Genomic DNA, 26,695 nt, shown 5'->3' on the forward strand with positions numbered 1-26,695 from the left:
CAATGTGCCGGTTATATAACATAACCCAATATTACAGTTCACAGTTCATCAACCTCAATATCCATCATGGCCCCTAAACGAAAAGAGAGAAAAACGACGGGACATTTTTTTATACATTGCCTGGCAAGGACAACATGAACCTGGAAGAATAATTGCAATAATGAGAACCAAGAAATAAACCCACTGATGCATTAATACGTGAACCGTACTGACTAGATCAGCCTATCCCATGGGTCCGATACTTATCTTTTCAGTTCAAAATGGAAAAAGGGGCCTGTTGCTCCCTACTTCTGTTTCAGACATTGTCTTGGCCAGAGTCAAATCTGACGTAGGACAATGTGATGAGGGTTAACAGTTGTGACATCATTGTGTAATGAATAAATAAAATGACCAAAATCAAGTATCGTCTAGCTCGAACCAAGAGGTTTATTTTGACTAATAAGCCACAGTTTCAAATATTCTAGCTCAATACAGACTGGGTTAGACTTAAAGCACCTATAAATAATCAGTTGGCATTAAAAAATAATGGCACTCGCAGGAAGTGAGATACAGTATATTTTCCAAGTGAAATGTAGAAAAGTGAACTGTGGATGCCAAAGACACAACCCTTATTATATAAACATTTATGCGACTTTCTATAGTCTTCAACAATACATAAGACTTTAACAATACAAAATACAAATAACAGGGCAGATAGCAAATGCAAATAATAGAAAGAAGATATATATATATACACACACAGTACCAGTCAAAAGTTTGGATACACCAAATCATTCATGAGCGTAAAAAAAAATAAAAAAAATATCTATATTGTAGAATAATAGCGAAGATATCACAACTATGAAATAACACATATGGAATCATGTAGTAACCCCAAAAAGGTGTTAAACAAATAAAAAATACATTTTATATTTTAGGATCTAAAAATAGGCACCCTTTGCCTTGACAGTTTTGCACACTCTTGGCAGTCTCTCAACCAGCTTCACCTGGAATGCTTTTCCAACAGTCTTGAAGGAGTTCCCACATATGCTGAGCACTTGTTGGCTGCTTTTCCTTCACTCTGCCGTCCGACTCATCCCAAACATCTCAATTTGGTTGAGGTTGTGGGATTGTGGAGGCCAGGTCATCTGATGCAGCATTCCATCACCCTCCTCTTTGGTCAAATAGCCCTTACACAGCCTGGAGTTGTGTTGGGTCATTGTCCTATGGAAAAACAAATGATAGTCCAACTAAGTGCAAAATGCTGTGGTAGCCATGCTGGTTAAGTGTGCCTTGAATTCTAAATAAATCACAGACAGTGTCACCAGCAAAGCACCACACCATAACACCTCCTCCTCCATGCTTTACAGTGGGAAATACACTTGCGGAGATCATCCGTTCACCCACACCGCGTCTCACAAAGACACGGTGGTTGGAACCAAAAATGTCCAATTTGGACTCCAGACCAAAGGACACATTTCCACCGGTCTAATGTCCATTGCTCATGTTTCTTGGCACAAGCAAGTCTCTTCTTATTATTGGTGTCCTTTAGTAGTGGTTTCTTTGCAGAAATTCGACCATGAAAGCCTGATTCACACAGTCTCCTCTGAACAGTTGATGTTGAGATGTGTCTGTTACTTGAAATCTGTGAAGCATTTATTTGGGCTGAAATTTCTGAGGCTGGTAACTCTAATGAACTTATCCTCTGCAGCAGAGGTAACTCTGGGTCTTCCATTCCTGTGGCGGTCCTCATGAGAGCCATTTTCATCATAGCGCTTGATGGTTTTTGCGACTGCACTTAAAGAAGCTTTCAAAGTTCTTGAAATTTTCCAGATTGACTGATCTTCATGTCTTAAAGTAATGATGGATTGTTGTTTCTGTTTGCTTATTTGAGCTGTTCTTGCCATATTATGGACATGGTATTTTACCAAATAGGGCTATCTTCTGTATACCCCCCCTACCTTGTCACAACACAACTGATTGGCTCAAACGCATTAAGGAACAACATTCCACAAATGAACTTTTAAGAAGGAACACCTGTAAATTGGAATGCATTCCAGGTGACTACCTCATGAAGCTGGTTGAGAGAATGCCAAGAGTTTGCAAAGCTGTCATCACGGCAAAATTTGTTTAACACTTTTTTGGTTACTACATGATTCCATATGTGTTATTTCATAGTTTTGATGTCTTCACTATTATTCTACAATGTAGAAAATAGTGAAAATAAAGAAAAACCCTTGAATGAGTAGGTGTTCTAAAACTTTTGACCGGTAGTGTATACACAGTTGAAGTCAAAAGTTTACATATAGGTTGGGGTCATTAAAACTCGTTTTCAACCACTCCACAAATCTCTTGTTAACAAACTATAGTTTTGGCAAGGTGGTAAGGACATCTACTTTGTGCATGACACAAGTAATTTGTCCAACAATTGTTTACAAACAGTTTATTTCACTTATAATTCACTGTATCACAAATCCAGTGGGTCAGAAGTTTACATACACTAAGTTGATTGTGCTTTAAAACAGCTTGGAAAAATTCCAGAAAAGTATGTCATGGCTTTAGAAGCTTCTGATTGGCTAATTGACATCATTTGAGTCAATTGGAGATGTACCTGTGGATGTATTTCAAGGCCTACCTTCAAACTCAGTGCCTCTTTGCTTGACATCATGGGAAAATAAAAATAAATCAGCCAAGACCTCAGAAAAATTGTAGAGCTCCACAAGTCTGGTTCATCCTTGGGAGCAATTTCCAAACGCCTGAAGGTACCACGTTCATCTGTACAAACAATAGTACGCAAGTAAAACACCGTGGGCCCACGCAGTCGTCATACCGCTCAGGAAGGAGACCTGTTCTGTCTCCTAGAGATTAACGTACTTTGGTGAGAAAAGTGCAAATCAAACCCAGAACAACAGCAAAAGACCTTGTGAAGATGCTGGAGGAAACGGGTACAAAAGTATCTATATCCACGGTAAAACGAGTCCTATATCGACATAACCTGAAAGGCCGCTCAGCAAGGATGAAACTGCTCCAAAACTGCCATAAAAAAGCCAGACTACGGTTTGCAACTGCACATAGGGACAAAGATCGTATTTTTTGGAGAAATGTCCTCTGGTCTGATGATACAAAAATAGAACTGTTTGAACATAATGACCGTCGTTATGTTTGGAGGAAAAAGGGGGAGGCTTGTAAGCTGAAGAACACCATTCCAACCGTGAAGAACGGCGGTGGCAGCATCATGTTGTGGGGGTGCTTTGCTGCAGGAGGGACTGGTGCACTTCACAAAATAGATGGCATCATGAGGGAGGACAATTATGTGGATATATTGAAGCAACATCTCAAGACATCAGTCAAGAAGTTAAAGCTTGGTCGAAAATGGGTCTTCCAAATGGACAATGACCCCAAGCATACTTCCAAAGTTGTGGCAAAATGACTTAAGGACAACAAAGTCAAGATATTGGAGTGGCCTTCACAAAGCTCTGACCTCAATCCTATAGAAAATGTGTGGGCAGAACTGAAAAGGCGTATGCGAGCAAGGAGGCCTACAAACCTGACTCGGTTACACCAGCTCTGTCAGGAGGAATGGGCCAAAATCCACCCAACTTATTGTGGAAGGCTACCTGAAACGTTTGACCCAAGTTAAACAATGTATAGGCAATGCTACCAAATACTAATTGAGTGTATGCAAACTTCTGACCCACTGGGAATGTGATGAAAGAAATAAAAGCTGAAAAATATTATTCTCTGCTATTATTCTGACACTTTACAGTCTTAAAATAAAGTGGTGATCCTAACTGACCTAAAACAGGGAATTTTTACTAGGATTAAATGTCAGGAATTGTGAAAAACTGAGTTTAAATGTATTTGGCTAAGGTTTATGTAAACTTCCGACTTCAACTGTATTCACAGTATATCTCATTGTTTTTTCATCTTCATGGAATTGATCAGTTCTCTCATCACTGCCATAGTCTCTGTGTGCTGTTGCTGCAGAAGGCTGCGCAGCTGATTAAAGCGCTCCTCTGCCCTCCTTTCCCTCTCCTCTTGCAATCGTTTGTCCTCCTCCCTGTAACCCTGAAAGACATCCAATATGTTTGCCATCCTCCTTCTCTTCCGCCCACTGGGTCCAACATGGAGAGGGTTTCCTGTATGGGAGGAGGAGAAGGAGGCAGAAGTGGAGGGGGGACTGACAATTTCAATGTCGCTCGCCGGCACCTCCACAATGTGTAACAGATTCTGGCTTATGTCCTCAACCCCTGCATCTGTCTCAGCATCTCCCATGCTGCCATCAGGCTCGGGGGAGTCTTCAGATAGTTGAAGGCTGAGCCGGTGGCCTATGAGGTCCTGGAGCCTGTTGAAGTAGGCCGGAAGCTTCCGCTTTGCCATGTCAGCCTTCTCTGGGTGGAGGATGTACTCCTTGTACGCCCTCGATAGGTTCCGCCATTTCTGGAAGCATCGCTCCCCCGCCTGCTCAGGCACATCACTGATGGGTAAGCCTTGCTCCTTTAGCCTGCTAGCTATGATCTCAAAGATCCTCTTGGTTCGGGTCTTGTTCGCCCTGATTAGTCCCTGGATCTCTGGAGAGCTGTACAGCTCTACTAAAGCCTCCGTTGCCTCAATGTCCTGACTGATCAATTTCCGCTCCGACCACACAGGCAGGGACCCACCGTTCTCAGCAGCTGGAGACATGGATAGGAAGACAAAAATAAAGACTTTTTACGTAAATACTGTCAATGATTTTGAAAATGGCTGCGTCCTTTTCAGTTATAGGCCAACTGCTAAGATTCAACATCATAACAAATTTACCTCTGTCATCCCCAAGCCAGGACCTCCTCCTCCCCTTTTGGAGTTGATTCTCTGCCCTCTCCTCCTCTGCATTTGACTGGAGTATCTTGGGATGTGGGACCCGTTCGCTCCTGGACTTCCTGGCTAGCGGTTCAGGCTCAGTGGTGCCTGCATGGACTCCAATATCTGCCTCTGGGCTGCAGGTGGAGGGTATATCGAGGTTGACTGGATGGCTTGATGGGACTACAATAGCGTAGAGGGGCAGGCTAGGAGTTGGTGCTACAGCTTTAGGCTTCAGCTTGGTCAACACCCTGGCTGGGGTGTCAGCAGCAGCCAGCTTGGAGCTCAGCCTCTGGCCCATGAGTGCATGGAACTGGTCATAGAACTCGGGCTGTTTCCTGCGTCCAGAGTCAGTCCTCTTGGACGCCAGCACATAGTCTTTGTACGTGCGCTCCATGTTGCGCCACTTTTGGAAGCATCGCTTGCCAGCCTGCCAGGAGTTCTCACTGATCAGGAAGCCCTGTACCTCCATCCGACTGGCAATGATCTCAAAGATCTGCTTGGTTCTGGTTGTCCGGTTGTTCAGTAGGCTCTGGATTTCTGGGGACCCGTAGTGCTCGATGAGGGTCTGGGTGGCCTCCCGGTCCCGGGCTGTAACATTCCAGGGGCTTGACCACACTCGTGAGTCCTTTTCAACTGTTGTGGAGGGAGACAAGATGATCATTCAAAACCCCAAGTTCAACTTGATCAGCCTCTGACGGGTAAGCACCTTAAAACGGCTTATAACAATATAAACAAACATTCTTACATAATAAAATGACAACATCCTCTTCATTAACTATATTTGTGCATAAAACGACATGTTGATATATGAAGTATTCATTTCAAAAAGGTGACGAGGGGTTTGATATTGCCATTCATTGTTTGAGCTTCTCCATGTATTTTGCAACATGGCTCCCCCTGGTGGTCAAAATGTATTTCAATGCTCTTCATCTTTCCTTCAAAGTCACTCATACTAATGAATTTCTAAGAAGAACTATGTAGGAGATCTTAGATCAGTGATATGGGTAGAAAAGTACACACTTTGTAGCACTCTGGAAAGCAATAAAATAAGTTTCGTAGTTAACTAGAGGGCTGGCAAAGGGATGAGGCTGGTAGGAGTGTTACCTGTGGCCAAGTTGCTGCCGATGGTGTCCTGTGACATGCGGTCTAATCGGTCCATGTAGTCATCACTGTACCATACCCGCAGCCTCTCTCCCACTGACAGGTCACGGCACACCTGGAAGTAGATGTGCTCGCCATGCTGGAAGGCTGTCAGGTTTCGCTCAATGTCCTCTGAAGAATTTCGGACATACCTCATCCAGTTGGCTTTGGTTTCGTCGCTAACATCAATGGATTTGTATGAGTTGTTTTTGTACACCAACTAGGGATAAAAATCATTGACATAAATACATAGATGCGAGAGCCTTAAAGTTACACATGGTGCATGAAGTTAGGAAGACAATTTCATGAGGCATACCATATACTAGTGAAAAGTGAATTTCAGAACATAGTAAGGTTTGTGGATTCAACTCACCATCCCGGGGAAGAAACCAGAGGACTTGTCCTGTGACACCACTTCACCCTGGTAAGGACCGAATAGTGCCCCCCTGGGAATGTCTTTATCTACGCAGCATACGTCCACCTCGCTGCCTTCCTGAATGACCTCAATGCCATTAGGGGTAGTAAGGGCGGCACGGTTTGGGACGCCCACTGGCACAGGGGTGTCAGGCACAAAAACTGGAGGGCCATGTGTGGGGCATTCATCAATAAAATATTCTTTGCACTCTACACAAACTGTAAGGCATGACAAGGGTACATTTTAGGCAATATAATTTTAAGGTAAAAAATTAAATACAATTACAGCAATGATGCATGAATGAAAAAATAATACCACAGCAACAATAGAAGTTGTAGAGTACACAGTTTTGCTGCTCTTAGTCATAGTCTAAGGCTCTTAGTACAAGTCTGTGTGTAAAGGCACTGGACAGAAATAGCTAATACTCACACCAGAAGTAACATTTTTGGTGTCTCTCAATGGTGAAAAGCAAGTGGTCGACTTTCAATCTCTGGTTGGCTCCTTCAGTCTCAAAGGACTCAATGTCTTTTATTTCACTATAAGATATAGCATATCAAAATACAATCTCAGAGTGTCAAATGTTTTATTTTATTTGTTTAACTGCTGATTAGCATCTATTTATTCAACTAACCTGCAAAGATGGCCTATCAATGCAGAAGATATTAAAACAGACTCGGCTATATGAAAACCAGTGGAGGCTGCAGAGGGGAGGACGACTCATAATAATGGCAAGAATGGAATCAAACACCTGGTTTTCATGTGTTTAATTCCTTTTACTCCATTCCAGCCATTATTATGAGCCGTCCTTCCCTCAGCAGCCTCCACTGATCAAAACAGCAGATCATTGATTAGTAGAGGATAGAACACATAGCCACTACTAGGCTATCCAGCAGATCCAACCCGCTTGTTTACAGCTGCACTAGGGCTTTCTGTGTAGATTAAGACACATCAGAGCCGGTGCGAGATATGGCTCGCAAAACGTACCTCAATCCAGGGATGAGAAATGCGTTGTACTCCGAATAGTCCCATTATCCCAACTGTTACACCGAGAAGATTAAACAACTGCTATTTCAAAAAACAGCGGAGCCGGCGCAAGATATGGCTCGCAAAACGCAGTGGTGGAAAAAGTACCCAATTGTCATACTTGAGTAAAAGTAAAGATACATTAAAACAAAATTACTCAAGTAAAAGTCACCCACTAAAATACTACTGGAGTTAAAGTATTTGATTTTAAATATACTTAAGTATCAAAAGTAAATGTAATTGGTAAAATATACTTGTGTTAGAAGTAACTTCAAATTCCTTATATTAAGCAAACCAGACAGCACAATTTTCTTGTTTTTTTATTTAAGGATAGCCAGGGGCACACTCCAACAAATTTACAAACGAAGCATTTGTGTTTAGTGAGTCCGCCAGATCAGAGGCAATAGAGATGACCAGAGATGTTCTCTTGATAAGTGCATAAATTTGACAATGTTCCTGTCCTGCTAGCCATTCAAAATGTAATGAGTACTTTTGTGTGTTCAGGAGAAATATATGGAGTAAAAAGTACATTATTTTCTTTAGGAATGTAGTAAAAGTTAAAAGTTGTCAAAAAATAGTAAAGTAAAGTACAGATACCCCCCCAAAATACTTAAGTAATAGTTTAAAGTAATTTTACTTAAGTACTTTACACCACTGGCAAAACATACCTCAATACAGGGATGAGAAATGCATTGTACTCCGAATTGTCCCATTATCACAACTGTTACACAGAGAATATTGAACGATTGCAGTCGTTCAATCTTCTCTGTGTAACAGTTGGGATAATGGGACAATTCGGAGTACAACACATTTGTCCTCACTGGATTGAGGTACATTTTCCAAGCCATAACTTGCGCCGGCACCGCGGTGTATTCATTTACACAGGAAGCCTGACCGACCCTAGCCTGTCTGCAGCTGTAAGCAAGCGGGTCGGATCAGCTGGCTACTAGACCAAATTGATTCATATTACTACTTGGTGCATAGTTCTGCTTCTGTTGAATGGTCCTGGATGGCAAGTGACTCTGCCATAGTGCATAGGTCCCCAGACTCCCCACCTCAGCATATCATGGCAGGTCTGTTGGTAGAAAAAACATAATATAATGGCAGTCCATGAATACAGGTGGCTCAGGTAATAAAATTAAGCCTATTATTTCAAATAAACTCGACATTCAATTTCAGTCTGGCAGTGGCAAAATCATAAACGGGACTACGGTACTTGCTCTATGAGATAACATACACGAGTTCCTCTTGCCACTGACAAATTAACTGTTGTAAATTAGTTGGGAAATAACAAAAACAGCAAAGTACGGTAGCTAATGATCCATGCCTAAATCATGTAATCATGTGACTTTCTAACCATTCGAATTAGGATAAATATAGCATTTACGATGTGCGACAAAGGACACGTTTCCTGTCGGAATGTTTAGAAAGACAGGAACTTGAGTACTTCCGGATTCTGTCCTTGGCTGGAGAACGATGATTTTCCCGGAGTTTTCAAATGGAAAAAAATAATGCTAGAAATTGGCCAAGACCCTGTGGAAATCCTGAGTTAATTGAAATAATATTTTCGAGTTATTGCCACGGATCGAACGTCTACTTGAAAGATGTTTGATATCCTAACCGGCGTAGTATCATGTCCACACGGTCGTCGACTGGTTAGCCAGACAACAATGTTGCATGCATGGAAGCAAAGACAGTAGCTTGAGTTTGTTAGCATCATCAGTGTCACCAATAATAATTTTAAAAAAGCGTTGGTAGTTAGCTATTAACGAACGTTATCAAGTTAAATAACTACTGTTACTAGATGTCTGACATACTCAAGCCTGTTACAGCGATCTACAGAAATCATAGCTAGTTAGCTTGCTAACTCGCCAGTTAATTGTTGGCTTGTGCTTCCTAATAATTTGCTGCCTGTGTCACGAAGTCATTGACAAACTTACTCACGGTCCCTTGTCGATGTGTACTACTTCCAGTTAAGCAGGCCAACTTTTGTTCGTGAGCAAACTCGATTACATTAGCTAATTGTTTTGTCAGGGGCTTACATTAGCGCTGAAATGTGTTGCTTTGTCCGCGCATGCTCAGGCATACATACATTGTCACGACCAAGCTTGCCACCCCCGGGGGACTCTGGTTGGCAGCTACAAGCAATCACGTATGCATGTCACACACAATTATTGATTAACGATGGCCATAAATTTCAGCTAGCTGGTATATACGTTGTGTATGTGGCTGCAGTTGCTTATACAGTACTGTATTATATTGACAATGACGGCTTGAAACACTAGTCAAGGAGATACGTTTCAACTTCCTATGTAACTAGTCATTGTAAATGACATCCAAAACGTGCATTTTTGTGTCATTGTAAGCTTGACATTGTACATGACATTCAAAACATTTGCATTTTTGTGAGTCTACATTTTGTGGCTGTGGAGAGTTTATTTTATTTTATTCAACCTTTATTTAACTAGGCAAGTCAGTTAAGAACAAATTCTTATTTACAATGACGGCCTAGGAACAGTGGGTTAACTGCCTTGTTCAGGGGCAGAACGACGTATTTTTACCTTGTCAGCTTGGGGATTCAATCTAGCAATCTTTCGGTTACTGGCCCAACGCACTAACCACTAGGCTACCTGCCACCCGATAGGATGGACTCTCTGGGTATGAGGGGCCCATCCCTAAACCAGGACTCACTACACAGTGTGCTGAATGCTGTTTGTTGTGGACTGACAGTGGGCCCCTCTCTAGCAAATGATGGCCAGTTGGGGCTCTGGTGTGTAGGACATGTTCTGCAGAAAGGGATGCTTCTGGGTGTGGAAGACCAAAGCAACACCTTTGACCTTAGTGAAGATTACAGAGGTATGTATCATAGTGGTTGTGATGGCGGAGGCACACACTTGATCAAGTTTCTATAACATTGCAAATGTATTGAATGTAACACATTTGTTGTCATCAGATTTTTTGTCGTCGATTATCAGACGATAATTAAGGGGAATCTTTGGGAAAGGTGCTATTGGATTAGGTAGGTGTCTCTAGGTAAAAAAAAGAATAACCGAATGGTTATTTTTTGTAGTGCTCAGCTGTATCAAACACATTAACATTACTGTAACAATTAATTTGGTAATTGGCAGAGAGAAACCCGCTTTCTTTGTTTTATGCAGATTTGCCTGTAATGCAAGGAGGAAAGATGAACAGAATGCTACGGTTCATGAGGTGGATGGAAGTCTCTGTCTAAGGGCCTGCAAAGACATCAACCCAGGGACAGAACTTCTGCTTCGGAGTTTCCTAGCTGATCCTCTGGAACACGATGGAAGCCAAGGAGGGTCACTAACAACACCAGGCAAACCTTGCAAACAAGTTACACCTCGCACGTCCAGAGAGGATGGATCCCCAGGTGTAAACTCCACAGAGCAAGAGCTCAAGCTTACAGGTAGCCTGACACCCACATGCAGTAGCATTCTTAATACACACTACCTAATAAATATTGTACAAATAAGGATTTTATGTTATGAAATGATTACATTTCATATTTGAATAGTTGTTTCTGAACTGTTACGTGGAAGATATGTGTATTCAGACATGTCAACTTCTTCACTGGGGTCTACAGAGTCTATGGTGGTGGATGAGGAGAAAAGCCAGACTGGAATCAAAAGGAGCAAACCTCTTATCTACAAAATGAAAAAGAGATGTGTGAGAGACTCTCATTCCAGTGGTGAGAAAACAATGGAACAGAATAGAGAAGTTGACTCTTGCAAAATAATAAAAACAGAAAGTTTCATTCCAGAAATAACCGATGTGCTCTGAGGACAAACTTGTGAGTCCTGCAGACGAGCCTCCAAAGAGTAGTGAAGAACCAGATAATGTGGTAAGAAAACCCCAGGAGGTGCAGGGGCCACAGGTTGTCAGGGCCAGTTGCAGACTGTTTGCTAAACCCAGGAAGGTCATTCATTAGTCAGCTGCATCCACAAGCATCTTCAAGGATGCAAAAATGGGTATCTAGATCGTCAGGTGACATTGGAGATTACGTCCAGAGTTGGTGATGAAAACGAACAAGCTTGCCAAGAAACAGATATAAAAGATAGAGAAAATATAAGCTCAGATGAAATCCCAAAGGATCGTGACAAAGGGGGGAAGCAAGACACAGAGGAGCTTATGAAAGCTCCAGACCTCTTTAACACCAGGGAAAGGAGGTATACATGTGACCAGTGTGACAAGAGTTTCTTTCAGCTATGTCACCTGAAGAAGCACAAGTTCACCCACTCGGACCTAAAGCCTTACTTATGCACAGAGTGTGGTAAGAATTACAGCTCCCAAGAGAACTTCAGGGCCCACCTTCTGATGCATAAGGGAGAGAGGCCATTCAAGTGCCAGCAGTGTGACAAGAGCTATGGCCTGAAACGGGACCTGAAGGAGCATGAAGTTCTCCATACAGGAGAGAGGCCTTTTGTCTGTGATATCTGTGGGAAGGCTTTTGCCCGCCGGCCTTCAGTACGTATTCAAAGGGAGGCCCACCGCGCTAAGGAAGAAAATTACCATGCTCCTAAGCTCAAGTGCCCTGTCTGCGGTAAAGAACTGGCCATTTCAGGCTCCCTTAGGAATCACATGCGCTTGCACACAGGAGAACGGCCTTATGCCTGTCCCCACTGCAATAAGACATTCCGACAGCGGGGGAACCTTTTGGGCCATCTACGCATCCACACAGGGGAAAAGCCTTACAAGTGCAACCATTGCAATCAGTACTTCTCACTGGTGCCTGAACTCCGCAGGTACCTCATATCACACACAGGGGAAGTCTACCTCTGCCCTATATGTGGCAAAGCCTTGCGGGACCCCCACACCTTGCGGGCCCACAAACTTTTACACACAGGGGAGAGACCTCACAAGTGTGAGCTGTGTGGGAAGCCCTACACCATGGCCACCAAGCTACACCGCCACATGAAGTCGCACCTTAAGGAGAAGTCCTACAAATGTCAGACATGTGGTGCTGGCTACACGCTAATGCAGAGCCTGGTTCGCCACCAGTTCTCCCATCCAAAGAGAGAAGATAGGACATCTGGGGAGCTAGCTAACGCTCTAGCAGCTCTGGAGTCTAGCCACTCTGCTCCTGCTAGAGGCAGACCTAGAAAGACCCCTCAAAAGACAGAGGTCAAGCCATGGGTCGATGTCCCTGAAGAGAACATAGAGAGTCAGACAGTAGTGTATGTTCAGTCCATCGAAGACTTAGCCATGCCTAATTCAGGGGAGGTTATTGTCGGCACCTGTGACTCATATCATGATAGTGACATATCTTCTGTGGTAATAGAGGAAGGGTTGGAACAGGATGTGGGCCAATTCCAGCTAAATGAGAATATCATTGAGATAATTGTCTCAGACTCTAATAATAAGTGCATTGTGGTAAGGGAGCACAAAACACACAGCAACCTGGTGATTCTACAGGGAGAGGATGGACTGAGCTCTGTGGCAGAGACAATAGAGATCGAAACGGGAGTTTCAAACTGCAATTCACACCATTTTGCTTTCTGTTGCTGTTTTTTTTAAATCTTCAAATAAAACCAAGAATGTGAATAAAAACTATTTTTGCATTCTAGATGTACTTTACCTAAAAGAAGACAATAAGCAGTACTTATTTGGAAAATACCGTTGTCATGAATATAAAATGTGTTATGATATCACCATCAGGATACTCCATTTAGATTACTGGAGAAGGGAGACATAGCTGTGAACGAGTTAAAGATATAAGCATATATTGACTCACATCTGTGGTAGACCTTATCTAGCCACTATCTGCAGCAAATGTTCTTTTCAAGGACTGTACTAAAATAACCTGCCCTTGTATTTTAGGAAATGTTTTAATGGTTACAAAGAGAAATCCTCATGAAGAGTTTTTCTTTTTTATCTGACCAAAATATATTTGATCTCTGGAGATTGTTTATGAAGGCTTTTCAAATAGCTTTACTGTATTTTAACACACTGTTGTAAATATGGACCATCAACAATATTATCATTATTGTTGAAGACTCCAATTAAAAGAGAGAAAAGAAGTACCTCTGTGGTGGCTTTACAGCAGTTGTATGTGTTTTTGAACACAACTTTTGACTTTTCACTCTTTCTCCAATGCGTCATTCAATATTTGGGTGCAAATATTTCGATGGTTGGGAATGAATCAGCAAACATTCTGGTTTGGAGCAACTTTAGTGTGTGTTTGCTATGCAGCTTAGAGGCACACACTATCATAGTCTAAATTAGCAGATAGCGTTGTTTTAAAAGGTTGATTTATTGTGGATTTGTTTTTGACATTGCCTTTAAGTCTTTATCATTTGATATTCTGCTTGCAATTACTGAATATCATTTCTTTATATATATAAAGTAATCCATGAGTAGGCCCTGACAGAAAATAAACAATGGAGAAAGAAATTCTTGACATTGTGTGGAAAGCTTATCCATGGTCATATGTAGTAGTTTAAACTTTAATGGAAATATTGAATGCAACATTGTATGTGACATGGCTCAGATGGGAGGCGCAGCCCAGAGTCAGTCTTAGTATAGTGGTTCAATATTAACCAGGTGGATTCAATGTAACAGAAAGTGGGGGGTTTCAATGAGAACTGGATTTTGAGGGGGTGAGAAGGTTTGGTGATGTCCTAGGTTTTACAAGGAGTTCTGTCTTAACTATCCATAACAATGGGTCGAATACCCGCAACTCTCATTTTCACTCTACTATTTTCTTCTACTCTTAAGATCACCCCTTGTGAAAATGGTAAGATACTAGCTTTTTATTTACCAACCCTGAATGCTCAAAAGCAAGAAAGTTTCAAAAATATCGATATTCTGAACATGTATACCCCTTAAAATATTTGTCAGTTTTAATATCACTAAACAATGGGTTGAGTTATCAAATATTTGTTTATAGTATTTCTTAATAGCAAAGAGGCCTCACAGGTTTTTATCCGTGCTAAACGGGCAAATTCCTTCCTTGAGGAGTTGAAACCTGGGAACTTGGAACGGGAGTGCATCGAGGAGATCTGTGACCATGAAGAAGCCCGTGAAGTCTTTGAAAAGCCTGACAAGACGGTGAGGATGTCTGGCTTGTTAGATTGAAGTATCATGCAAAGCAAATTTATATTCACCTTGTTATACTACTAACTAAAACATGAGCTTTATGTTTACCTGGGTATCACTATGTTAATTTGCATAATAAAGTACGATTATAGTATTTCTCCCCAAATAACTGTCTAAATGGATTTTTCTCAATATAGAAGGCCTTTTGGGGCAACTATTTGGGTAAGTATTTTTGTTTTCTATCAAAACCTTATCCATGCAATGTGTGTAGTCATCAGTCAAAATACCCAATGTAAATAAATGGTATTGAACCAGAACAAAGTGCAACTGAGATGTGAGTCGACTTGGTTGAGGAATAGGCTTTAGCCCCAGTGTTGGTGAACCCACACGTTTTGCTCTTCCCACACATGCTGTGCTCTTTATACTTAAAAAACAAACATTAATATCGACTTTGGCAGTGATAAGCAAGTAGAGAGCAAGTATTTCCTCATGTTTTCTAATTCTTGCTTGCCTTCTACACAGCTTGCAAAGGCACTTCACTGCTGAGAACCAAGGACAATATAAATACAGTGAGGGGGTGTATTCATCTCGATGGTAATACTTATGGCCTGATTACACTGTACATTTCAAATATGTCAATGATTTCTTGAGAAAATGTTTGTGTTGAAACCAGCTAAAAAGTGTGAGGAATCTACCAGGAAAATTGTATAATGTTAAAGATACATTTTTTGAGCAGGACATCCTGTTTCTCAAATATTATGTGGGCCTGCATCTTATAGGATGGTGCTCAGTGGGCATTGGGGAGAACTACAACGGTACCATCTTCACTACTTCCTCAGGAAAAACATGCCAGTACTGGTCCAGTAACTTCCCACACAGAATTACGTATGTATTATTGACCCCATAACTTGAGGGATGTAATTTCAAAGGTGTCCCATTCTTGCTGTGTTGTTGCTAAGGGGTAATATCTCTTCTTAGGGAGTTCAATACTTTGCTGGATGAGACCCTGTATGAGAACTATTGCAGGAACCCAGACAAAACTCCTGAAGGGCCTTGGTGCTTCACCAGGGATCCCACAGTCAGGAGAGAGCAATGTATCGTTCCAAAATGTGGTATGATTTCACTACTGCATAATAACCATCATTTGGCTGCATGTTGTTGCTTAGCTGGGTGTACTTTTACACTGACAATGTGGTAGTTTATATGCGTCCTTGCTCAACAACAAAGTGCAGAGCATGTTGCTTGTTGCAATATGTCTTAGCGGTCCTCTATTGTGATTGTTCCCTTACAGGTGAGCCTTGGGTACCCCCAGAAGTACCCGCTACAGTGGATGGGAAAGCCACGTACACCAAGAAGGACTGCATTGCCAACAATGGCTTGGATTATACTGGGGATCTCTCAGTTACCATGAACGGCCAAAAGTGTCTGCCTTGGGCCTCCCCAAAGGCATTGGCACTCAGCAAAGGAAAGGATTTCATCCCAGAGGTCAAACTTGTGTCGAACCACTGTAGAAACCCTGACGGGGATATGGAGGGACCCTGGTGCTATGTGGACCAGCATGGAAATACCACTGTGGACTACTGTGACCTTGAGATGTGTGGTGAGCTGTTTCAACACTTTTTCCAGTTGTAAACGATTCATTTCAAATATTAGGGCTCTGAAGAAAAATATCTGACAGGTATCATAAATGCTCTTTACTGTGTGCTGGACTGTTGTTCTCGTTCAGATGACCCAATAGATAACTATGAGGAGGCGGCCGGTGGAAGGGAAAGGACAACACTCTCTGGGCCCAGAAAAACCTTCTTCAGCCCTCGGAGCTTTGGCAGTGGAGAGATGGGTAAGTAGTATAATTTTGGACATAAAGGCTAAGGTACGGCAGACAGAGGAGGAAAGAGTCTATTTTCATGACTTTGAATTAAACTCTGCTTTATTTTCAGTGTGCGGGGAGCGACCCATGTTTGAGAAGATAAGTAAGAAGGACGGTAGAGAGCAAGAACTGATTGACTCCTACCAAGGAGGCCGTATTGTTAAAGGGATTGATGCAGAAGTGGCCAGTGCACCATGGTAATGCAATTAATAGATATTCAAAACACCACATGTATTCTATTGCATTACGTAGGACTACTACTTAGGATCATGGTCGTCATGTTTGACCATATACACGGTGGGAGCGGGAAAGGAAGTTATCTGTGTCTATCATTTAGTAGAGGATATGTTTTGGGGTTGTCAATGCATTGCCCAATTAAAAGAATGGAGTGGCTGCCGATCTGACATTTCTGCACCTTTCTTCCAGACAGCTAAAGGCCCGAAGCTTTTGCACATGTGAGATTCTCTACTTTATACACAGTCTCTGTTCTACTCATAGAGAACAGGGCTACTCTGGCGAATGGTGCCCGTTTAATAACGTTAGATCAATGCTGAATCAATGTCTGCAAGAACAAATAATGATAGGAGCCTATTCTACATAACATACCCAAATATAATAGCATAGTAACGTTACTGTAAGACAAAAAAACACCACCTAATGTCTTATGAGATTTTAGGATGATTACGATCAAAGGCTCTTTTTTTTTCTCATGTGGCCAAAACTCTAAAGTACGCCACTAGGCAAAATATGTGCTTCGATTGAAACTAAACACAGGTAGGCTATGCTACAGTTTGTTAACACAATCTGCTCTAAAATACACTCACTCACAATACATTCATTCAAAACAAAACTGTAGGCTACTTTAAACGGTAGCCTATAACTCTAGAAGACCTAAATGCATATCCCCATGGAACTCATTGAGATCAAATGGTTGGTATGCAGATGCTGCATAGATGTTTCACCTGTAAAACCTGAATAATTCTAATTTCACGATTGACAGTGAGAAATGCACAAGGCCGGAAAAGTCAGATCCGCAGCCTCGGCCTTAAAAGAAAGACTCAGATGTAATTTGGCAGAAGAAAATGATGATGCCTGTTATTCATGGATGCTTTGATGTCAGGCAGGTGATGCTGTACAAGAAAAGCCCCCAGGAGCTGCTGTGTGGGGCCAGTCTAATCAGTGACGAGTGGATCCTCACTGCAGCCCACTGCATCCTCTACCCACCATGGAACAAGAACTTCACCATCAATGACATCCTGGTCCGCCTTGGCAAACATAACAGAGCTAAGTGAGTGATTATCTCCTATTTTCCCATATTATCTGTATTAAACAAACAATACACATTGACTTTTGCACAGTGCAACAGTGAACCAAGACATGCCATAAGACTTGACGAAACAATAATATAGCCATACCAAAACGTTCTTGGCTCATAACCTATTTCAACCTACCCAGGTTTGAGAAGGGCACAGAGAAGATTGTGGCCATTGATGAGATAATTGTCCACCCCAAGTACAACTGGAAGGAGAACCTGAACCGGGACATCGCTCTGCTGCACATGAGGAGGCCCGTTACTTTCACTGATGAGATTCATCCTGTCTGTCTACCAACCAAGCAGGTTGCTAAGACGTAAGAGAGTGTAATGTGGCTAGCAGTAATGATTAAATATGAACTAACATTTCTGAGCTTTTTCCCATACTAGCAATGGTAGCATCCTTTTTTCTATTTCTCCTAGACTGATGTTTGCCGGCTATAAAGGCCGTGTGACAGGCTGGGGGAACCTATATGAGACATGGAGTTCCTCCCCCAAGTCTCTACCCACAGTTCTCCAGCAGATCCATCTACCCATAGTTGAACAGGATATCTGCAGAGACTCTACCTCTATCCGCATCACTGACAACATGTTCTGTGCTGGTGAGTAGCAGTTCTCATCTCAGAATGGTAATTGCTGTATACTGCAGCTCAAGTCCATCCAATATGTTAACCAAAAGTGAATTGGTGCAGAGTGTGACTTGATAAAAAAAAAATGTGTGAATCACAAGTGTTACAATTAGTATGACGCTTCCTCATAATGCCTATGTACATTTCAGGCTTCAAACCAGAGGAACAGAAAACTGGTGATGCCTGTGAAGGGGACAGCGGTGGTCCCTTTGTCATGAAGGTATACAACTAGAGAAACACGAACTTCACTCATTAGATGTCTTGCATTATCCCCCTTTATATTTGATATACTCATGAGAATGACTTATATCCTCATTCACAGAGCCCAGATGACAACCGTTGGTACCAGATCGGCATTGTGTCCTGGGGAGAAGGATGTGACAGGGATGGGAAATATGGATTCTACACCCATCTTTTCCGTATGAGAAGGTGGATGAAGAAAGTTATTGACAAAACAGGCGGTGATGATGATGATTGATTGTTATTTCTTCTCATTTTCTCTACATGCAGAATTATGTAATATTGGAAATAAACGTGTGTTCCTGATCATGATCTGCTTATTATTACTCAGCAAAATTACTTTTTACAGAAATTAACAAAAACTCAATTCAGATCGAGAGACTGACACTAGAATTCTGCATGTTGTTTTTGTGCACAAGGTTTTCGAAAACACTTTTTTGATACAGATCTAATGATGAAGTAAAAGCAAGCAAGTTTGAAACTATTTCTGCTATCATAATCAAAGATAGGCCTAGATCACACAGCTGCACTTCTCCACCTATGCCTCTGTCTCGTTTTCGGAGTAAGAAGTATAGTAGTGTGTTTGCCAAGACAGCTCTCCACTCGCAGAACGAAAACCGGATGTTTGTGACTAGTGAAGCAAGCAGCTGTCACTGGCATAGCTAACGTTAGTAGCCTAGCCAGCTAACAACTTAGAAAGCCTTTCAAGCGGGGATCATTTTCACAGACTGTACGGTAAATCCGCCAATTTAATTTGTTTGAATTAATCAATGTATTTTGCGGGTTAAACGTTAGACGAGCTAATTTGGATTATTCCAAAATAACCAGGTGGTTAGCCTTACCAGCCGAGGAAAATAATGGTAACAACATACTGTGCCTTGCTAGCTGACAACAGCTAGCTACTCAACGATAATTTAGCTAACTACAGTCTACACTACAGGTTAGCTAGTTAACGTTTATTTTAATCTATCGACATTTGTAAAACATTGTTGAGTAGTTAGGTGAACTACTGCTGTACGGTCAGTAGCTGACGTTGGCTAACGCAACGTTTTTTAACATTTTTATCTATCGACATCGCAGCGTAATGGAGCATATACGTGAAATAGCTAACGTCAGTTAGCTAGAAGATTCGGGACAAATTGCAGACTTGTTTTGCGTAACGATAGGTTAGAGAAACAGCTAAGAGGCGAAAAACCTTATTTTGGTTGCTGACGTTATATGGCAGTTGCAGTGTTTCGTAATATACAGTATGGCTAATTTAGCTAGATGTGTAAAATTATTGCACTTTGCCTGAATGCATTTCTCCTCCCGTGGACTGCACATACAGGAATGTGTTTCTGACTTCAGTCGTGATATTTAAAGTACCAACATATCAGAATAGATTGCATCTCATAGATGGGGAGGACTGTATTTGAGCCTTGCAGCCAAATGAAGAACGTAGGGTGGCACAACAACGCTGCTTCTTCCATCACAACCCTTGTGGTGTTGTAAAATAGATTGGGTCATTCCATGCGAAAATCGGTGTGTGTGTGAAATGTTGTGTAGACCTTCCACAAACAAACCAGCCATGCAATTGTTTCTGCATTTGACAGACATGTATTCAAATGATACCAAATGCTAACCTGGTTGCAGATGTGAAATAGGCCTAGTCTAAAGGACAATAGCTTATTGACCTATTTGTTTCTTCCGTCCATGTTTCATGCATTGTCCTTTCTGGCCCGATTGGAGTGACTTTTCTGCAGTTATGACGCATCAGTACAGCTTTAAAATATGGAAGCTTAGTTGCATAGATTTCGCACAGGGTCCATTACATCAGTGATAAAAAGAGAAAATGCATCTTTAAAAAATGTGCCTGTTAAATACTTGTTAGCTGTTTTATTTGTCTAAGTTAGGCTATAGGGAGGGAATCGACACAGTCAGAAGAATGCTTTTCTTTTGAGGAAGACTCTTAAAAAACAAGATCTTGAAAGTGATCCCACTGCTGAGATAAGGTGCTATCATTGCATTAGATAATCAACATCCATCCAGAACTTAACACTTGTTTCTGTGACAGGAGGCTGGCTGAGCACCTGACCAGACTTTATTCTGTGTGGAGTCCCATAGTACGCCACCATGTCTTCAGACCTTCTGGTTGACCTTAATGATGACCTTGGAGTAGATGATCCCCCCAGCAATGCGCTGAACCAGCTCAAATTGTCTCCAATGGGGGACAAGCTGTGGCCCCCAGATGACTCCAGTATGAGCAAGTCTGGTAAGAACCTAAAGGCAATTAAAAGGAACGCTGGACCTCTCTGTGCTGTCAGAAATCAAATAAAATAACTTCCTGAAATTTAAAAATTGCTTAAAGAATTTCTAGTGTTATAAAAGCTAACTAATCCCTTGAGTAAAACAAAATCATGACATCACTGTTTTAAAAAGCCACATTCCTGGCAAAATAATGTTTGCCCTTGTAATATGATACCAATTAGCCTGTTGTAAGATCAGCTGTGTTTTTAGAAATGAAACGTTGTTGTAGGACCGTTACTATTGCTGTTATTTCCCTAAACATCTTTACCATCTTATCATTTTACGTCAATCTGTCTCTAGTCCAAGGGAAGAGTCAAAAAGAGCCTTCTTCACAGCCCAATGCAGTGAGCCATTTGTTACTCATGTGTCATATTATTGCAACTTCGTTACATATTGCCCTCTGATGCAGTGTGCATTCATTAGTTATGCATTCTATTTGTAGGCACAGTCAAATTTCTGTTTCACAGCAGATCTCCAGCGCCTGTCTGATTGGAGTTAGAGGGCCGGGGAGGTTGAAGAGGATGCCATTATTTATGGCTAGTAGATGCATCTACAGCACCATGATTTAGAGTTTGAATTATTCTCAGAATCATTACTAATTATTAATGAACAGATGAAAAAAGAGAAGGGAACAAGGGTTCATCTTATGAGATACCAAATGAAGCGCACACTGTCTCACCCCGGGCAACTGCATGTTAATGACTAACTTTGTGAGAATGGCATTGGTTTAGTCAGTGTGGCCTGCAGATTGCTGCTGACAGAAGTGCACAATGCAGATGTCGTGGTCATGTGTGTGGGTTATCCCGTGAAATGCAATGTCTCACCCATCTACTTATTTCAGTATGCATCGAGAAGAGGCTCAAAGTGTGTTTGCAAACTCATTCTAAGAGTGCCTGAGCAGTGAGCACGTACTGTCCGTGACGGGGCAGATCCGAAACGTTGAGTTGTGAAATTCTCAGCGATCTGTCCCCAGAGATATGAGCTAGGGTGAGATGGTTGAATGGGTCCCTTTCCTATCTCTCAACAGAGACGGACATATCCAAGCGATTGGGGGAGGGGTCACACCTGACCTGGGACCACCCATACTATGATATTGCCAGGCATCAGATTGTAGAAGTAGCAGGTAAGAACTTTGTCTCTACATGTGTAGCTTATCTGTGCTGAATATCATGTTCAGTCTTGGATCCAGTTGACGTTGTTTCCGCTCTCACTCTGCTGTCAAGGTGACGATAACTTTGGCAGGAAGGTGATTGTCTTCAACGCCTGTCGAATGCCCCCTCACCACGAACTGGACCACCACAAGCTACTGATGTGGGTGTTACTGTTAGAGATTATTGAGAAATTTTCATCCTGCCAAATTTCTAATAAATTGCTTATTGTTTGTGCTTTGACCCCCCAAACCCCCCCCCCCCCCCCCGCTGCTAGTCAAGTCAGTAGTCGTCATTGTGTTTGTGTTTTCATAAGTGATGAGGATTGACTTCTCAACTATCATACTATCATCCAGGTATCTGAAGGCCACCCTAGACCAGTATGTTGAGAGCGACTACACCCTCATCTACTTCCATAATGGCCTCACCAGTGAGAACAAGCCATCTCTCAGCTGGCTGAGAGACGCCTACAGAGAATTTGACCGGAAGTGAGTCCCAGCCTACCTCCAGCCAGACACTGGGGACCATAGTCGCAAAGCACATTTGCTAGTTTTTCACCTATGAATATGAGATGCACTCCATTTCACCAGAGATCTGAATCGGAAAACTAAAGAGGAAGTGGACTTTGCCCTCACCCATATTTAAGTCTATTAAAAGAATGACATGCTTTATTTGCACTTATAGCTTGACTTCTCTAAAAACAAAAGTTTACTTTTGCTGACTGCTCTTGTTTTCTTCAGGTACAAGAAGAACATCAAGGCACTGTACATTGTCCACCCCACCATGTTCATCAAGACTCTTCTCATCCTCTTCAAGCCTCTCATCAGGTTAGCATTCCAGGACCAGAGATGCTCTTTATTCCTTTAACTGTCAAGTGTTTGCCGTGTGTGATGAATCCTTTCTTTTCTAGCTTCAAGTTTGGACGAAAGATCAACTACATCAACTACCTGAGTGAACTGGAGGACATTGTTAAGTGTGAGCAGCTAGTGATACCCACCCGCGTGCGAGAGTAAGGACATTTCTCACACGTTACGTGTAACTACTGTATCTCAACATTGGCAATGAATTATTCCCTCTTGCGTAACGGATGTCTATTTGTGATATCTGACTATATTAAGTGTGTTACTCTGCTTTCTCACACCCAAAATCGTTAGCTATGATGAAAAAATCAGAGCCTCACTGAAAGCGTCAGTTCAGGCCCAGATGTCCCCCCCCCGCAGTCCACCACTGCCCAATCAACAGTTTGGAGTCCCCTTGCCAACGTAGGTAGCCGGATGAGGGCTGTTGTATTTTACTCCCTCAACATCCGACCTTAACGTTACGTACGTAAGATATTCTCTTGTGTATGTTTCAAAGGTTTTTAAGTGTTTCGTTCTTGTTGATTTGTCAAGGCTAAGAGCGAGAAGTTCTGACAACGAAGCAGTTCCGTTAGTGATGCGAGACACAGTGGCCTTCTTAATGGAACAAGGTAAGCACCATTTTTGCATGTTTTACCAGTGGTCATTTTGCTTGATGATGATGGGTTCAACTTTTGAGTCTTTGTTCTGATGATCAGCTTTTGGACAATTCCGTTCTAATTTCATGGATACTGTACCTGGATTAGTATTTGACTTGCAAAAGAAGGCTAATTCTGCTATTTGATTGTTTTACAAAAGGTTTTGTTCCAATGGTTTCCCCTATTTTCTGTCCTGTCTTAGGTCTTGAAATTGAGGGGATATTCCGGCGGTCAGCCAACGTGACCCTCGTTAAGGATGTTCAGCACAGATATAACTCAGGTGAATGATTTTCACTCATTGTTACTCTTAAATGAATATCTAAAAAATAATATCTGTTCTTGAAATCCCTGGGTAGACCTAATTTTCTCTTTGGCTGTAGCTGTGGGATTTGTATGACTGTGATTGTGTGTGTCTGTAATTGTGTCTGTCTGTGGCGCCAGGTGAGGAGGTGAGTTTTTCCCAGATGGAGGACGTTCACCTGGCAGCTGTCATCCTCAAGACATTCATCAGAGAACTACCAGAACCCCTCCTCACCTACCAGCTCTACAACGACATTGTCAACTTCCACAGTAAGTCTGGGGAAGACTCTCTTATCCTCCACACAGTAGATGATGGGGATATATTTTTACGTTTGTTTACTATAGCTATTCAAAATATCACTATAGCTGTCAATTTGTTTCGTAGGTCGAAATCCTTAGAGGATAGTTCTAAGTCATAGCCATATAACATAAAGGGTCTATTTGTTATGCTCATTCCTCAGATGTTGACAGCAGTTCCCAAGTGACTGCGATCCGGAACATGCTGGCAATGCTCCCTGAGGAGAACTATGCCTCCCTGAAGTTCCTCATTGAGTTCCTGGTGCAGGTATGTTTTCTGTCATATCATATCCCCAGCTGAATACTTCTCAGAAGTTCTGCAAACACTCCATTTTGTTTTTGGGGCCTGTTATTCTACGGTTCTGTCTAAATAGTCTTCGATCTTGGCATTTAGTACTGCCTGGCGACACTGGCCCTCACCAGTTTGTGTAAATAAACCAGTGAGTTGTTTTGTTCTTATTGATATTCTACAAACATGCATGCTTGCCCATGTAGGTGTCTGCACAGAGTGAGATCAACAAGATGAACAACGCCAACCTGGCAGTGGTGTTCGGACCCAACCTGCTATGGGGACAAGACGCTGCCATGACACTCAGTGCCATCGGCCCCATCAATAACTTCACCAGAACTCTGTTGGACCAACACTACAAGGTCTTTTCCCCCTAAGACGTCTCCTGTACAGCTATCTCTAACCATGCCCCATTCATTCGGTGTTTAAATCCCCATCTCTGACCCTGTCTCTGTATTGGTCTAGTACAGTGTAACTGTGTCTCTCCCAGTGCCCCTAGTAGTGTTGCCAAATGCATGAGTGTATTGTGACTGAGGACACAGAGAGAGAAAAAAGACAGGGGAGACGAACCGTTGAAGATGCCAAAAATAGGCCAAAAGTCAGGTTAGAAGTCAGGTATGAAGAAGGCTTTAATGTCTCCGCCAGATATCTATCACTCAGGAAAAGTTCAACACAGTGTACAAGATTTGGAACTTTAAAACAATTGGAATAACCGAAACCAGTTCACATCTGTTCTGGTTTAAATCATATCAAATATTTATTTTGATGGTACAGATTTCCGAGAACATTTATGCAATGTTTTGTATCTGGGGAGCAAGATATATTTCATAGTAATTTACTTGGTATGTCTAGTCCTATTTGCGTTGGAACAAATCATTTTAGAATTTCATAAATGATCGGTTGCTACAGTCAATGTGCCAGTGTAATCCAGTATTCGATGTAGTCTAAATTCTATCTGGAGTTTATATTTTGGCACATCTCAGTTAATTATCATGGTTATGTGTAAAGCTAGTCTATAGCGAAATAAAACCATAAAACCCTTTTTTTTTTTTTATGTTTGTCACATATCGCCTTACTTTTTAAATGTTTACTCATCTGAAAAAACATACTGGTATACCCTTTTAAATATATCCAGCAAGCCTTCGTTTGTTTCTTTCTGCTGCATTACATTTGCCAAGTCTTCATTTTTGATCATTTGTACAGGTCAACAATTTTTTTGAAAAACAACTATTAGTCTTAATCATGTAACTTATACATTTCATGTTATGCCTGATTAGCTTTCTCAATGCAGGACAGTGTTCATGATACATATTCTACTTTTGTGTGCATTATTACTCTACCTATGGCAGTTAGCAGTTATTCCTTGAAAATCACTATCCAGATGTAAAGGCTTTGATGGCTAGTGTCATTGCTGGCGAAAGATCTTTATGAAGCCTTAAAGTCCGTAAAGGGAATAAAGGGCTCCTAATCATGGATAGACTGAAATGCTGTGTACTTACAGACCCATTGGGCTCTCAGGCCATACTGTATTTCCGTTTTTTTTGTATGTTAACTGTTAGATGAGTTGTTTCTGAGCCTTATTTTGTCAATTTCGACGTCCGTTGCTTTTGTTCAATTCCAAATTCAACCAAAGAATAATGGTTGCGTTGGAGAACACTAAGAGGGTTCCATTCAATAATTTTTTTAAACCTTAAAACATACTTTTTTTTTTCTATTTGCAGTGGCCAAACTTTTGGGGGTACAACTCTTGTGCTTTGTAATCCTGAAGGACTTTGTAATGAACATATCCTGAACAAGAACAGTGCTAATGTTAAGACTGAATAAGTAAGAGTTCTGTTGTGCTTCTATGTTTTGTCTATTATGAAAACTTCCTAATCATGTCAATGAAACAAATGCATTGACATGCGGATCAGTGGCTTAGTAGAACCTTTGACCCCATTTGCGTCTGTGTGCCTTAAGGAAACAGGCGAGTAACTACCACTTGTCATATCTCGTGAAAATTGTGCCTGTTTGTCCACCTTTATTGTACTGTTTATCTGTATTGTCAAATAATAGTGTTTCCTGGTTGCTACAGTGAAAATTACATTTCTCTTTAAGAGTGTTTTCCTCAGTTCTAGGTATCTTACTTTCAAAATCTTTTTTATGTTGTGAATATAAAGTATAAATAAAAGGTGGTTAAAAGTGCCTTCGTTTGATTTATTCAGTTGTGTGGAGGGGCGTACTCATTTGACAAGAGGAGTATTGATGCTCTATTGTATTTAAGCTTCAAGAGGGACGACAAATACAATCACTCGTGTTGTGCTGGTATAAATCACAAACGACGACAATCAGAAATATATAGGGCCTCTGGCTTATTCCTTTGCAATAATACAAAATA

General features: G+C 41.6%; 4 protein-coding genes across 7 annotated transcripts; 3 read left to right on the top strand and 1 right to left on the bottom strand.

Moving 5' to 3' along the window:
* Window positions 1-401: 401 nt before the first annotated feature.
* LOC129854085 (uncharacterized) lies at window positions 402-9,434 on the bottom strand. Of its 2 annotated transcripts, none has more exons than XM_055920715.1 (7): window positions 9,344-9,434; window positions 8,373-8,474; window positions 6,806-6,912; window positions 6,335-6,594; window positions 5,926-6,181; window positions 4,780-5,454; window positions 402-4,652 (listed from the first exon to the last, which is right to left on the bottom strand). In XM_055920715.1, the coding sequence occupies exons 2-7, from the start codon at window positions 8,426-8,428 to the stop codon at window positions 3,892-3,894; spliced, it is 2,115 nt and encodes a 704-aa protein (XP_055776690.1). In that variant the 5' UTR covers window positions 8,429-8,474; window positions 9,344-9,434; the 3' UTR covers window positions 402-3,891. The 2 variants fall into 2 exon arrangements, with proteins under 2 accessions (XP_055776690.1, XP_055776689.1); XM_055920714.1 differs by having other exon boundaries at window positions 9,340-9,429.
* A 188-nt stretch (window positions 9,435-9,622) lies between these two features.
* Window positions 9,623-13,440, top strand: znf408 (zinc finger protein 408). 2 transcript variants are annotated; one of them, XM_055920726.1, is made up of 4 exons: window positions 9,623-10,255; window positions 10,353-10,418; window positions 10,558-10,826; window positions 11,004-13,440. In XM_055920726.1, the coding sequence occupies exon 4, from the start codon at window positions 11,549-11,551 to the stop codon at window positions 12,932-12,934; it is 1,386 nt and encodes a 461-aa protein (XP_055776701.1). In that variant the 5' UTR covers window positions 9,623-10,255; window positions 10,353-10,418; window positions 10,558-10,826; window positions 11,004-11,548; the 3' UTR covers window positions 12,935-13,440. The 2 variants fall into 2 exon arrangements, with proteins under 2 accessions (XP_055776701.1, XP_055776702.1); XM_055920727.1 differs by lacking the exon at window positions 10,353-10,418.
* A 545-nt stretch (window positions 13,441-13,985) lies between these two features.
* On the top strand, window positions 13,986-18,812 carry f2 (coagulation factor II (thrombin)). Its single transcript, XM_055920717.1, has 14 exons — window positions 13,986-14,153; window positions 14,307-14,467; window positions 14,653-14,677; window positions 14,978-15,049; window positions 15,235-15,340; window positions 15,434-15,567; window positions 15,747-16,055; window positions 16,182-16,292; window positions 16,393-16,519; window positions 17,443-17,610; window positions 17,778-17,951; window positions 18,058-18,236; window positions 18,413-18,483; window positions 18,586-18,812. The coding sequence occupies exons 1-14, from the start codon at window positions 14,078-14,080 to the stop codon at window positions 18,739-18,741; spliced, it is 1,869 nt and encodes a 622-aa protein (XP_055776692.1). The 5' UTR covers window positions 13,986-14,077; the 3' UTR covers window positions 18,742-18,812.
* A 100-nt stretch (window positions 18,813-18,912) lies between these two features.
* arhgap1 (Rho GTPase activating protein 1) lies at window positions 18,913-26,502 on the top strand. 2 transcript variants are annotated; one of them, XM_055920728.1, is made up of 13 exons: window positions 18,913-19,238; window positions 20,557-20,754; window positions 21,817-21,912; window positions 22,013-22,100; window positions 22,294-22,425; window positions 22,678-22,764; window positions 22,848-22,946; window positions 23,092-23,199; window positions 23,329-23,405; window positions 23,635-23,712; window positions 23,874-24,002; window positions 24,194-24,297; window positions 24,525-26,502. In XM_055920728.1, the coding sequence occupies exons 2-13, from the start codon at window positions 20,616-20,618 to the stop codon at window positions 24,693-24,695; spliced, it is 1,308 nt and encodes a 435-aa protein (XP_055776703.1). In that variant the 5' UTR covers window positions 18,913-19,238; window positions 20,557-20,615; the 3' UTR covers window positions 24,696-26,502. The 2 variants fall into 2 exon arrangements, with proteins under 2 accessions (XP_055776703.1, XP_055776704.1); XM_055920729.1 differs by having other exon boundaries at window positions 18,913-19,170.
* Window positions 26,503-26,695: the final 193 nt, after the last annotated feature.

This window comes from Salvelinus fontinalis, chromosome 4, assembly GCF_029448725.1.
Source record: "Salvelinus fontinalis isolate EN_2023a chromosome 4, ASM2944872v1, whole genome shotgun sequence".
NCBI lineage: Eukaryota > Metazoa > Chordata > Actinopteri > Salmoniformes > Salmonidae > Salvelinus > Salvelinus fontinalis.